At 45.5% G+C, this 14127-nt stretch overlaps 1 protein-coding gene across 1 annotated transcript; it reads left to right on the top strand.

The window, feature by feature from the left end:
• Positions 1-1226: 1226 nt before the first annotated feature.
• On the top strand, positions 1227-4190 carry LOC145974307 (zinc finger protein 862-like). The gene is made up of 2 exons (XM_083104102.1): positions 1227-2319; positions 4096-4190. Exons 1-2 carry the CDS (start codon positions 1227-1229, stop codon positions 4188-4190), a joined length of 1188 nt encoding a protein of 395 aa, XP_082960228.1.
• Positions 4191-14127: the final 9937 nt, after the last annotated feature.

The raw sequence follows: 14127 nt of genomic DNA, 5'->3' as shown, positions 1-14127 counted from the left end.
TCCCGAAAGAGCAATTGGCCGTGCTAGCGGAAGGCTACGGGTTAGAGCACCGGCACTCTCGATAACATTCGCCGACGCATGCGGGAGTATGCGGACGCCCATGCGGACAAATTCGCGACCGACCCACGCGAACAGGTAGGGCCCTCCGGCGCGTTACCGCACGTGGTCGTGACGGGGGCCTCGCCCATAGCCCGCGATGCGCCCCTGGATTTCGCGGCACCAGCGGTGCCAGATCACCGCGTAATTAACCAAATCCGCAAGAGTGGCTATCATTTTGATGGACACGACCCCGCGACGGCCCCGCGACGGCCGCGTTCCTGGAACGTCTTGCCGAACTCCGCGAAATACCACATCGCGAATTACCACATCGTCGAGGAACAAATTCTGCGTGGATTATCGGAATTATTAAGGGGGGATGCCCTTTTGTGGTACCGAAATCACCGGGTCAGCTGGGCCTCTTGGCAGGGGTTCGAGGCGACATTCCGGTTGCAGTTCCTGCCCCATAGGTACAATGCCTCCCTTCGCCGCGAAATCGAGAACCGACATCAAAAGGCCAATGAGACGTTCGCGCAATACTCAACGGTGATGATGACGCTCATGCGCCGGGCCGGCGGATTCTCGCCCGTTATGCAGCTCGAGTATTTGTACGATCACATGCATCCGGAGTACAAATTCTATATTCGAAGGCGCGATGTCGGCGATATCTCCGAATTACAGGCACGCGCCCGCAAACACGAGGACCTGGTGAGCGAGCAGCAGGAAGCACTAAAGACGGAAAAAGCCGAAACGAAACCCGCCGTGGCGGCCGCATACAATAAAGCCGTGCTGTTGGCGATGCAAACAGCGTGGACACTCGCGCCGTCAATGCAGGAGCCCCGCGAAGCAGTGTTGTCAGGTGGGTCAGGTTTTTCGCGCATGCGCGACAGTAATGGCGGCTAACCAGCGCTGTATCACTGATATCTGGTATCGGGTATCACATAGAAGATTTGGCGGGCTGAAGGAAAGCTACTGGGTGCAGACATAGTGAACAGTTTATTAAAAGTTTAGTAATATTTAATATCGTTTATCTGAACAATAGTGAGTGTTAATAGTGAGTGTTAATAATAGTGAGTTTATTTATACCTTTAGTGCAATAAAAATCAAGAACGATTTGGCGGGATTAAACGATCAGGTCTGGTTAGGAGAGTTTTGGGTAAGTTAATAAATATTATTAATATTTAAAAAAGATGGAATTTAATAAAGGAGTTATTAAAAAACGTAGAATTAGGGAATTTCAAATTTCTTGGCTAGATGAAATTAGTTTTAAAGGATGGTTAGCTCCTCATCCTTCAGAAAATAAAGCGCTTTGCACAGCATGTAATAAAACTATCAGTTGTCGGAAAACAAATTTAATTGAACATTCACAGACGGTCAAACATATTGAGAAAATAAGAATGTTAAATTATAAAGCCGATAATAATAATAATAATATATTATCACATAAAGATAGAGTCAAACGCGCGGAATTAAAATTAGCTGCTTTTTTCGCGGAGCATAATGTTGCTTTTTCCACCGTAGATCATTTAATTCCATTATTAAAAAACATTTGTATAGATTCTGAAATTGCACAAGATCTTTCACTTGCTCGAACAAAGTGTTCAAGTATTGCCAAAAATATTATTGCAAAACACGAATCAGAAAAAATCGTTGATTTAAAAACGCGTAGATTTTCGATTTTAGTTGACGAAAGCACAGATATATCAGATAATAAATTAATGTGCATTTTAGTTCGGTATGTTTGCTCTTTAAATAAAAAAGTTTCTACTCGATTATTAGAATTATTAACTTTAGATGCGACAGATTGTTCAGCAAATAAAATTTTCGAAATGTTTAAAAATTTTTTGGAAGAAAAAGAAATTCCCATTAAAAATATTATTGGATTAGCGTGTGACAATGCATCTGTTATGGTAGGATGCAATAATTTTTTTATGAGTCATTTAAAATCAGAAATACCGGAATTAATAACATTAAATTGTATTTGTCATTCGTCTGCACTCGTAGCTAGTAAAACTTGTGAAAAATTACCTTCATCTTGCGAAAATTTAATTAAAAGAATTGCCACTTACATTTCGGGCAGTGCAAAGAGATGTGCAATTTTGGTTGAATTTCAAAATTTTTTTGATATAAAGCGACATAAAATATTAAAACTTTCCAATACTAGATGGCTTAGTTTACATAAATGTGTTTTCAGACTTTTGGAAAATTGGGAAGTGTTAAAAAATTATTTTATTTTAGCAGTAGTTGAAGATAAATTAAAATCGGCAGAGATTATTTTAGAAAGTTTGAATAATAACTCAATTAAAGCATATTTATTATTTTTGAAATATTCTTTAAATTTTTTAAATAATTTTAACGCTTTGTTTCAATCGCGTAATATTTTAATACATAAATTATATGAAAGCAGTAAACAATTAGTATTTCAATTTGCGCAAAATTTTGTAAATCTTGACGTATTAAATGATATTTTTATTTTAAATTTAAATGATCAAAAGAATATAAAACATATAGATAATGTATATGTAGGATCGGAATGTGAAAGTTTTTTAGAAACTTTATCTTTAGAATGCGCGCAACAAATTAAATTTAAATGTTTAGATTTTTATATTATTGCAGTTCAAGAAATGTTAAAACGTTTACCGTGTAATGATTTCTTTTTTCAGCAATTAACGTTTTTAGATCCGAAAATAGCTTTATATAATGAAGGTAGAAATAAAATTAAAGATTTGACTCATATTGCTACGCGAATTATACACAATAATATCACTCAATTAGCTTTTGAATGGAGGATTTTACCTTCAATCTTTAATGAAGAAAAGAAACTAGAATTAGCTTCTCTTGAAATAGATGAGATGTGAAAAAATATATTAAAATATATTAAATATATTAAATATATTAAATATATTAAATATATTAAATATATTAAATATATTAAAATTTAAAAATTTAGATGGAACAGAAATATTTCCAAATTTAGAATTGTTAGTTGAAATAATCCTTTCTCTTCCACACTCAAATGCTGAGGCCGAAAGAATTTTTTCTATTGTAACTGATGTTAGAAATAAAAAACGAAATCGATTATCTAATGATACAGTTTCCGCGATTTGTATAATTCGGTCCAGCTTTCAAGACGCGGAAAAAAATTGTATTAATTTTAACGTGAACGCAAGGCATTTAGAACTGCATAATACGCTAAATTTATATGGAGACATAGCGCAAATCTGATGGTTTTATAAAAATAATAAAATTTTTTTTTAATTTTTGTTTTTTTGTACTATTTTACATGAAAGCTTTTGCATTCTATTAGCTTTACTTATCTAGCCACTATTTTCTTTATGCACGCTGCATGTATATTATTTTTTTAGTTTATTAGTTCAGAGTTTATTTTTGAGTTTTTACTTCAGAGTTTATTTTTCAAAGTTTATTATTTCAGAGTTCATTGTTATATTTATTTTTACTTAACAATAAGAATTTATTTTTATATATTATATATTTTGCTGTGCAATTTCATGTGCAATATTTTATTTTTTAATTTTTATTAATTATTTATTTTTGGAGGAGGGGTTTTTAGTGGGTGAGAGTCCCACACTACCTCGCTTGACCGGCTAGCGAGGTGTGCATAATGCATTTTCCCCTTTCGTCGATCGAAAAAAAAAAAAACGGTCAATAATATTATTTTTTAAAAATTAATTAAAAATATTTTTTATTTATTACAAAATAAATTTATTTTATTGTTTTTATATATTAATACTATTTTTAATATACATATAAGATTGTTTTTTATATTTATATGTAAAAAAGATGCTTATTTTTTAGTTTTATTAATATGTTTATTTATTTTGTGTATGTGTAATTTATGTATTTTAATAACCAATGTTTTATAAGTAATTTTATGTACTTTATATTGTGTGTATATTTTATGTATTTTATATTATGTGTGTGTGTAAACACATACGCATATATACGCAGATAAAAATGTGTGCCGTTGATTACTTGGAATAATTTTCTAAGAGAACATTTTTTTGGGCGACCAGCGGCACACCTTTTTGTCTGTATTAGATACTTCATTGAGGCCGCGTTCGCTGCGCATGCGCGAAAAACCTAACCCGCCTGACAACACTGCCGCGAAGAAGTTTTGCTCGCAATGCGGATGAGACGGAGTGCTCACCGCGCAATGCCACCCGCCGGCGGGAGAAGCCGACGGGGCTGGAGAGAAGGTCGCCTCCGCAACTCCAAGCCCCGAATAACATTCAAACCGCGACCGCACACCATGATCAGAATTGGGGAACACACTTTCGACGCCTTGGTAGATGGGGGATCCGAGGTGTCCCTGATAAATAAAAGAACTGCCGAAATATTAGGACGAGCGGGTTTCGCGTGGACCACAGGGGAAAGCCAAATACAATTGGCAAACGATCTAAACGCAGACCTCGCGGGGAGGATGACCCTGCCGGTTGAGGCGGCCGAACCACGATGCACACGTTCGGGGTATTACCGGGCCTCTCGAGCGAGATACTAATGGGGGTGGACTTGCAGGCGAAATTGCGGATAAGCACGCCGGCTCCACCTTTACGTGTGCTCCGATGGCACCAGCATTGCTCCACCATCGGAGGCCTGGCCGGGAGGACCGCCGAAGAAGACGAATATCTCCAAGAATTTCTGCAAGGCGAGCTCGCGAAATTTGATACCGTGAAGGGGCCCACCAATCGGGCTCAGCATTCCATTCGGCTAATAGACGACACGCCCATTAAGCAGAGATATCGCCCGCGCAATCCGGCGATGCAGGCGGTTATCGATACCGAAGTGGACGAGATGCTCGCCCAGGGTGTCATCGAGCCCTCGTATAGCCCCTGGAGCTCGCACATCGTGATCGTCAAGAAAAAGGACGGTCGACAACGTTTCTGCATCGATTTCCGCCGGGTCAACGACGTAACACATAAAGACGCGTACCCGCTGCCGCAGATTACCGCGACTTTAGACAAATTGAGAGGGGCCCGATATTTGTCTACCTTAGACCTAAAGAACGGTTACTGGCAGGTGCCATTGGCTCCAGACAGCCGGCCGATCACCGCGTTCACGATATTGGGAAAGAGGTTCTATCAATTTAAGATCATGCCATTCGGGTTGCACTCCGCCCCGGCCACGTTCCAGCGATTACTGGACACGGTTCTCGGACCCGAATTAGAACCGCACGTATTCATCTACCTTGACGATATCATCGTAATCAGTCGAACTTTCGACAAGCATCTCGAGCTGCTTAGGGAGACTTTCCGCCGCCTTCGTAACGCGCGCCTCCGCCTGAACCCGGAGAAATGCCGTTTCTGCGTTGACCGTTTGACGTACCTGGGGCACGTCATCGACCGGGAGGGAATTCGGACCGATCCCGGGAAAATCCAAGCCGTGGCCAACTGGCCCGAACCACAGTCCGTTAAGCATATACGTCAATTCGTGGGGATGGCTTCGTGGTACCGCCGCTTCATCCCGAACTTTTCCACGATCACGGCCCCACTCACGCAATTGACGAAGAAAAACGCCCGGTGGAAATGGGGCGAAGGGGAAGCCACCGCGTTCGCTCAGCTGAAACGCGCTCTAAGTTCCGCACCGGTTCTGGCATGTCCAGACTTCACGCGCCGTTTCTTTCTCCAGACCGGCGCTAGCACAACCGGACTCGGCGCGGTGTTGACGCAGAATTTTGAGGAAGGCGAACGCGTAATCGCCTATGCGAGTCGCACTTTGAATGCGGCCGAGTGCAACTATAGCGCCACGGAGCTCGAATGCCTAGCCATCGTGTGGGGCATCCGGCGGATGAAGAGCTACTTAGAAGGCTACGCTTTCACCGTTGTGACAGACCACCAGGCCCTGCGATGGCTGCAGAAATTAGAGTCCCCGACCGGACGCCTCGGACGCTGGGTATTCGAGCTCCAGCAATACGATTTCGACGTGAAGTACTCGTCGCGGGGTACTTAATCGCGTCGCAGACGCTCTATCGCGTCACCCGGCGACCTGCGCCGCGAAACGCCAGGAATGCGCCTGGTACCGCCGGAAATACGAAGGGGTGCAGCAAGACCCCACCGCGCACACCGACTACCGCATAGAGGGCGGGAAATTGTACCGCCTTCTCTATCACAACCTCAACGTCAAGGAGACCGCAGCAGAGGAGCAGTGGAAACTCTGTATACCGAAGGAGGCCAGAAACGACATCTTACGCCGCTACCACGACGCCCCCACCGTCGGGCACATGGGCATCGCAAAAACGATCGCTCGGATTGCCGAAACCTACTATGGCCGGGGATGTTTCGCGATATCGCGAACTATGTGCGCATCTGCAGGAATTGCCAGACGCACAAGGCCGCACAGCAACGGCCGACCGGGACGCTCCATGCGACGTATGTCAGTCGACCCTGGGAGCAAGTGACCTTAGATCTGGTCGGACCTTGGCCACGCTCGCACCAAGGACATACATGGCTCTTCGTGCTCCAAGATCGGTTCACGAAATGGGTGGAGCTGGTACCATTTCGCCAAGCTACAGCAAGCGCCGTGACCAAAGCGTTGACCGAGCGCATCATTTTGCGCCACGGCCGACCAGACTCCGTGCTGTCAGACAACGGCACCCAGTTAAGGTCCAACGAATTAGAAGAATGACTACGGGCGTGGAACATACGACACATGACCGCTCTAGCTTACTCTCTACACTGCAATCCGGTGGAGAGGACCAACCGGACCATTAAGACCATGGTCACGCAGTACGTGGAGAAGGATCATCGGGCTTGGGACGAGCACATTCCGGCATTCCAGTTCGCCTTCAACACGGCCCTCCACGACGCCACCGGATACACGCCCGCTTTCCTGAACTACGGGCGCGAGCTACAAGGGCCGGAGGACACCGATCAACTGACCGCGGAGCACGACGCTCCTGATAACCTCCGAAGAAAACTCACGGAGGCATACGAGTTCGTGAAAATACAGCTCGCACAGGCGTTTCACCGTCAAGAAACGCCATTACGACCTCCGACGCCGGCCATGGAAACCGAGCATCGGCGAATGGGTGTGGAAGCGCGACCACCCTCTGTCGAAGAAAAGCGAAGCGTACAACGCCAAATTGGCGCCCAAATTCAGCGGGCCATATGAGATCCGACGAATCGTATCACCCGTTATAATGGATCTAAGAAGCAAGCGGGGGAAATGGATAAAGCACGTACACGTACAAGATCTGAAGGCCGCTCATGTCAACAATAACAATAACGACTTTATTTCCCCCGAGGATGACATCGAGCCTGAGGTGGCAAAAATACAAGCCACACTCTCGAGCGAACCGTCAAACAAGAAATAGAACGGCCTAATCAAGAGATATTAGAGGATATCGAAGCCCTGCTTCGGGAATACGAAGCAGGCACCACCGACGCGGTCCGGATGATGGAGCCGGCACCGCAGGTCATCGCCACGCCAACACCAGCGCGGCCACCAAAGGTCGGGACCGTCATCCAGCGGTCCGATCACATCAACCGGCGCAAGCAGGAAGCCTTCCTGGCGCCACTACCACCACCGAAGGCAAGGGCTCCGCGCCCTTATGAGAGGCCACCCCGGCCAATCAGACCGGAAGCCGCCACCACCGAACGGCCTATACTATTGCGGCCGATGGGACCGCAGCCGCCACCGCCAATTCCCGTAGAGGTGGAACCCGGGATCGTAGTGGAGATTCCACATTTCGCGGTATACATATCGCGAAGATACAAGCCGCGAACCGCCACCAGACGATGGGTCATCCGTTTCACCCGGGACGGAAAAGTCCGGTACTGCCGCCGACTGCAATAGGCAGTAACAGCACAACATCCACCGAAAACCAGCGTGAGATGCCCGACCGACAGAATGCCCCCAATTCGGGCATTATTTGTAAAGGGGGGTGATGTAACGATGCATCCCGGTGCATCGTTACGATTCCCGGCAATTCCATCCGCCAGAAACTGCCGCCCGGCAGAACACCCGCCGGGCAGAGGCAGGGGCGCGGTGCGCCCATCTTTTTCAATCCACTGAAAACACGGCCCTAAGCCGTTAATATCAAATCGGCCGAAAACCGCCGATCATAGCCGACGTGGCCCGAACCGCCGACCGGCGAAAACCCCGTTCGGCGCGCAACCCGAACCCCTCCGAGCGGGCCCGACCGCACCGTTTCCGAAAAACCGTTCGGAAGGGGTAATACCGCCGCGCGCCGACGCGGGCAATTAGCCGGTATAAAAAGGCCACATTTCGGCACCTAATTACCATTCTCCCGATCCGCTCTAAGCAGTATGCTTCAAAAGGAAATCCTGAGAAATCCTACCGAGCACCAACTACCACGGACGAAAGGTGGAGCGAACTCCGTCTTGGCCGAGTGATCTCGATTCCAAGGTACAGGTGCATTCGACTAATCCTGCAGCTGGGCCATCACGGAAGGTAGAGCTCAGAGCCGCCCCGAGTCGAGTGTTCTCGATCCAGCTGCAACGCGAATTCCATCCTTCGCGACGCGATCCTGTTTCGCGCATTAGAACTACCACCGAGCGCATCGCGCATTCATTTATCGCGGCCTTCGCCGCCGTCGTTAGAGCGCATCGCGTATTCATGTATCACGGCCTCCGCCGCCGTTGTTAAAGCGCACCGCCTAAATCAAATCGAACGCCGGCTTTAAGCGAAACATCTGGGAACAAATATTCCCACGAAAGTGACCGTCGATCCCGAGAAACCGAGGATTCTCGGAACGCCGGGATTCCTCGCGGAAAAAGCGCCGCAAAAACGTGTGCAGGCTCGCGCGCTATAAACACGAACACGTGTGCGAAATCGAGACCGTTACGATCGAAACTGCATTTACCACGTTGCCTCGTTGTCGCGTAAATAATCATTTAGCGCGATTAACACACACACACATACACCTACTCTCTGTACATTTATACATTACATTTATACATTATTACAAATACATACATCCAGTTACACACATCGCGTATTTTCTTCTCAAGAACCTTGCACTGGCGATCTATCCGCAGCAGCGAAAAACGCCCGAAAATACGACCGTTACAAAGAAAACACAGTTGTTTCGAAGAAAAAATATGGAATTTGCAATTAACAATTACATATTTTTTCTTAAAAATAACTGTGTTTCCTTTACACCAATTAATTCCTCTCATTATTTTGTATATAAAAGTATTAAGGTAAGATAATCGAAATATGAATATTTTACATGATATGTTACGGTTTATGTAAAATTAAGAAATGATTTCAAGCCTTATAACTCAAAAAGTACTTGAGGGAAACATATTTTATTATAGTTTGGAAAGCCCTCGAGATAAGCTACAAGAATATGCAATAAAAAATAGGGAGTTCCATTTAAGAAATTGACGGTGACCTTCACGTGATCTTGAAATGACTCTCCAATGTCAAATCATTGGCACCATCTGATTGCCCCCTCAAAGCCATACAACTTTTGTCTGAAACAATTTCTATTAAAACTCTTTGTATCGAGATATTCGACCGTGTCCAGAGTTTTTTAACACCCAGTACAACAATAAGTAAGAGTTATCCGAATTATATTGTGTTTGATGTCATTTTAAACGCAAAAATTTCATTAATCTCTTTTAATCAAAAAAGGGAATAAAATATAAAAGTTTTAGTTTTTATTTTATGGCAATTTAAAGTCCTAAATTATTATAAATAATGAAAAAGTTCCCGATGTCGAAGATTCCGAAGTCTTACATGAGACTTTATTTATCAAGAGACACGATAGTGTCTCGCGCCAAATTCACGCGAAGCAACAGCGAGACGTCCCCATGTGGCACTGTTCCGGCGCGGCGAAGAGGTGCTGCCCCAAGGTCTTTCCTCCGGATGCCTGGGTGCCTTGATCCCTGGTACGGGGAAACTCCCGCACCACTACTCCTCGGGTGGTGGTCCTCCGACGATCCCTGCTCTCGGCCAGGTCCCGGAGCTCCGTCCAGATATCGCTCGTGGATGTTCTCAATGACATCCCTTTAGCGGAGCCTGAAAAATCGCCATTAGTTCATGATATCTTCTTTTCTTCGGCGATTTATCGTAGGCAGCTATCTATAGAAGCAGAATATGATAGAGTTTGAGATCCTGCACATGCACTTTATCAGCAAAATCACCATTCAGATTGACGAACTCACACATGACAGGCGATAGCATAATTCAAAAAGGGCCGTGGAATTTCGGCGATAACTTTGCGGCAATATTCTGTGCCGCTGACGATAATACGTGTTGGCGTTTCAATCCAATTCACCAGATCACCGATCTAAAACTCGATATCACGTCGGTTCAAGTCGTAATACGTGGTTTGTTTGCGATAAACGTGCTCCAAATTTTCCTCTACCCAATCATACAGAGTTCGCAATTTTTTCATTTGCTCAGTCCAATTAGCGGGATCTCATGATTCGACCTCAGCCGTCCCTACGCAACGGGCGCGTAAACTATTAGAAGGCTCTAATTCTCGTCCTAAATTCAGGAAAGCAGATGAGGTACCGATCGACGAATGATAAGCCGTTATATGCGAAACGGAAGTCTTTCAGATGTTCATCCCACTCCCGATGGTCGCGACCTAGAAACGATGAACGCGACAATCATCGCCTTTAAGACGCGATTCACCCGTTCCACGGGATTCGCCTGCGGGTGATATCGCGGAATAGTTGTGAGCTTTATCCCATGCTCGTCTGCGAAAGATCGTAAAGTTCGGTTCGCGAACTTCGTACCGTTATCGGTAAGCAAGAACTTTGGCGTACCCCATCGCGAAACTACTTCCTCTAAAGCTTCGCAAATCTTTTTCCCGTTTGCGGCGCGCAGCGGAAAACACTCTACCCACTTTGTGAATAAATCCTGCACGACCAGGATATACGTGAATCTTGACTTACTCTTTGGAAACGGTCCCATTATGTCGGCAACGATGACGGTCCATGGGCCGTCCACAACGCGATGACCCATGAGCTCTGCCGGAGGGGTCTGTTCTACTTTCGTACGCTGACACGTATCACACCGCTTAACATATTTCGCGACATCCCTAAACATATTTGGTCAAAAGTATACGACCGCGAGTCTTTGAAAGATCTTTTCTACTCCTAAATCGTCCGGACTGCGGTTCGTCATGTGCTTCTCTCAAAGCTTCCTTTTTTAATTCCTGTGGCAATACCAATTTCTATCGATCTAAATCGTCGACAATGTCCGATACTATAGCTTTTGGCCGACAATAATACAGCTGGCCGTCCACTATTTTCCAATCCGTGTATCTCTTAGTTTTGTCGGCAATTCCCGCGAAACGTTTACGATATCAAATAATAAAAAAGTAATTAAAATTCCGGGTCAATGAACCGAGATCGCGTATCTTGTGGCGACAAACAAAAGAAACAGCACCTATATATTATTTTGGCAAAGATGGAAAAAACTGTGAAAATAACATATGGATCAAGTGCAAGATTTATTGACAATAGACAACTGTTGTCTATTGTCAATAAATCTTGCACTTGATCCATATGTTATTTTCACAGTTTTTTCTATCTTTGCCAAAATAATATATAGGTGCTGTTTCTTTTGTTTGTCGCCACAAGATACGCGATCTCGGTTCATTGACCCGGAATTTTAATTACTTTTTTAATATTTGTTATACACTGAACCTTAAACTATTTATTCGTTTTTTAATTTGTTTACGATATCATTCGTCTGTGGTGTTCGCAGCTAGATCTGCCTCTACGGCAACTAATATTTTACTTAGCTCGGCGTGCCCCGTTTATTCGGTGCCTCCGCTCGTCCCGCTTCCATTTCTTTAGCCTGGACGTTGCCCTCTTCTTGCTGAGCCACCGGATGAGATCCCGCTAACCGTTTCGGGTGTAGTTCCGAAAACCGGTCACCTCCGATTTTGATGAAACTTTGTGAAAAGCTTCCTTTCAACTTAAAATAGAAACCTGTAAAAGGAATTTTGGCGACTCCTATAAGAAAGTTATTTTTTACCAGAAGATTCATAAATTATATGCAATATGCGAGTATACGAATTCCTAAGTAATGTTAATTTGACTTCTAAGAAGGTCAAGGTTATTTTAACTTTCTATGCAAAGCGTACGGTTCCACATGGGTTTGCAACTTTCCATGCGCAACCACCCCGCTGGTAGGCAAGGTGGACCTCGCTTTACAACTTACAGCATATATCCATTGTGATTGAACTCTTCGCAATGCGGCTCCCCTCCGGGGTACGCAACCTTGTGGTGGAGGGGCTCGGGTGATCCAACGATCCGCTGTGGTAGTACCAAGGATTCAACCTTGGGAGGGCCGGCGGGGAGGATCACTCGCTAAGAGCGTACCAGGGCACCCGACTTTGCCCAGGGAACAGTCTGTCCCCCAAAGGGTCGTTAGACTCAATGTAGGTAGGGGAAGGAGACCCCGACTACAAATCCCGGCTGCACGGAGCTGATAGGGGAGGATTTCTATCCTCCATCCGTGCTGGGGTGTGTGCTGGGTGCTCCCGGCAGGGGCCTTGGTTCTGTGGGAGGAGGGGGTGAAGGCGCACCTTGTGTCTGGGGGCGACGCCCTTTTTAGGGCGTGCGTCCTGGCATGGGGTGTGCCGGATGGAGGGATGTGGGTGCCGGTCCTTTTCGTGTCTGGGGGTGACGCCCTTTTAAGGACGTGAACTCTGGCATGGGGAGGACGCGGTGTCCCATGGTTGCTCAACGGAGCCATGCCGGCAGGGTTACCCATACCGGACGGGTCCACTGGGCGTGGAGGGTAGGAGGTCGGCAGAGCCACTCAGAGGTAATCCGAGCTCGGGTTTGTCGATCTGGCCACTGGAGCCACTCGGACGTATTCCGAGCTCGGGTCCAGTGGCGGAGGTTCGGTCCGTCAAAATACCTTTTCGGGGATATGGAGGCTGTTGCGTAGAAGAGTCGTGCACGACAAACAAGCGTACTAGTCACATGTCAAACCCACGTATACGTGAACACACACGCACATACCCATGCATCCTCTCTCTCTCTCTCTCTCTCTCTCTCTATCTCTCTCTCACATGCCCCCACTCACTCGCAGTCTTACAATAAGAAGTGATTCTATTTGCCATAAACAAAGAAACAAAGAAAACAAAGAGAACTCTATGCACACGCGAGAGGTCCCGGCAGATGGGCAGCTCAGTTAGCTTTTCGACATCGAAGGTGCGTGACGAATATTCGTACGAACTACGAACCGAAGTCATAATCTAAGTAGTAATTATATCGAACAGACGATTCAGGATTCCGCCACGACTCAAGGACATCGTCCTCCAGGCGTAGTCGTGTGCGATCCTCTAGGATCGTCCTAGAGACATCACGACTCAGGGATCACAGTCCCCCAGGCGTCGTCGTGATTGATGCGTGCGATGAACTAGTGATATTAGTGATACTTCCACGAACTTTAAAACGTGATTCGTTGTTTGTAAAATTAACATAATATAAAAGGAAATATTGACAACCAAAAACAACGTGAATTTTAAAAGTGATTGACGTTGACACAGACCATTTGGTGCTTCCTGTGAGGTCATTCTGATCACGACCCCTGATAGACGAAGACACGAGCGAGAAGCAATCCATCCACGACGGACGAGTTTGGACGTGGATTCGAGACCACGGCATCGGTCAAGAGAAATCAAGGGACGGTATCTATTACATTGCTAACAGACAAACCGTCTCTCCTTTCCCGTTCCGTATAATCATATAACCGAATAATAATGGCCGATAGAATTAAACTTTTTATACAAAAACGGACATCGTTGAAATCACAAATCACTAACTTAACGAATCTTTTCGATAAGGGAAAGCTAGAAAATGCCGCGCTTAAATTACGAATGGCTCGTTTAACAGAAATTTATAACGCGTTTGAAGAATACAATGACGAACTTACGATATCCGATCCGGATACAACACATCAAACCGAATTCACGCACATTCAAGATCGATTCTATATGCTCGCGGGCAAGGTCGAAGATTTCCTAAACACGACCGGTCGGTCCAGCGCAAGTACCAGCACGTTAACCGAAACATTTCGGGATGAACACACGAATCCTACTGCGTCCGTTCAGAAACGACGCATCAAATTACCCGA

This window comes from Camponotus vicinus, unplaced genomic scaffold (assembly GCF_025532165.1).
Source record: "Camponotus vicinus isolate PSW18456_S1 unplaced genomic scaffold, iyCamVici1.0 SCAF_7, whole genome shotgun sequence".
Classification (NCBI taxonomy): domain Eukaryota; kingdom Metazoa; phylum Arthropoda; class Insecta; order Hymenoptera; family Formicidae; genus Camponotus; species Camponotus vicinus.
Note: the sequence above shows the minus strand (reverse complement) of the source record. Positions and strands in the feature narration are given on the sequence as shown.

What these genes read in the sequence shown, in the direction of transcription:
- LOC145974307 (XM_083104102.1), top strand. Translation starts at nt 1,227, where the DNA reads ATGGAATTTAATAAAGGAGTTATTAAAAAACGTAGAATTAGGGAATTT. An exon ending in GGCAGAGATTATTTTAGAAA is followed by an intron (nt 2,320 to 4,095) that starts GTTTGAATAATA and finishes TGTCTGTATTAG; the next exon opens with ATACTTCATTGAGGCCGCGT.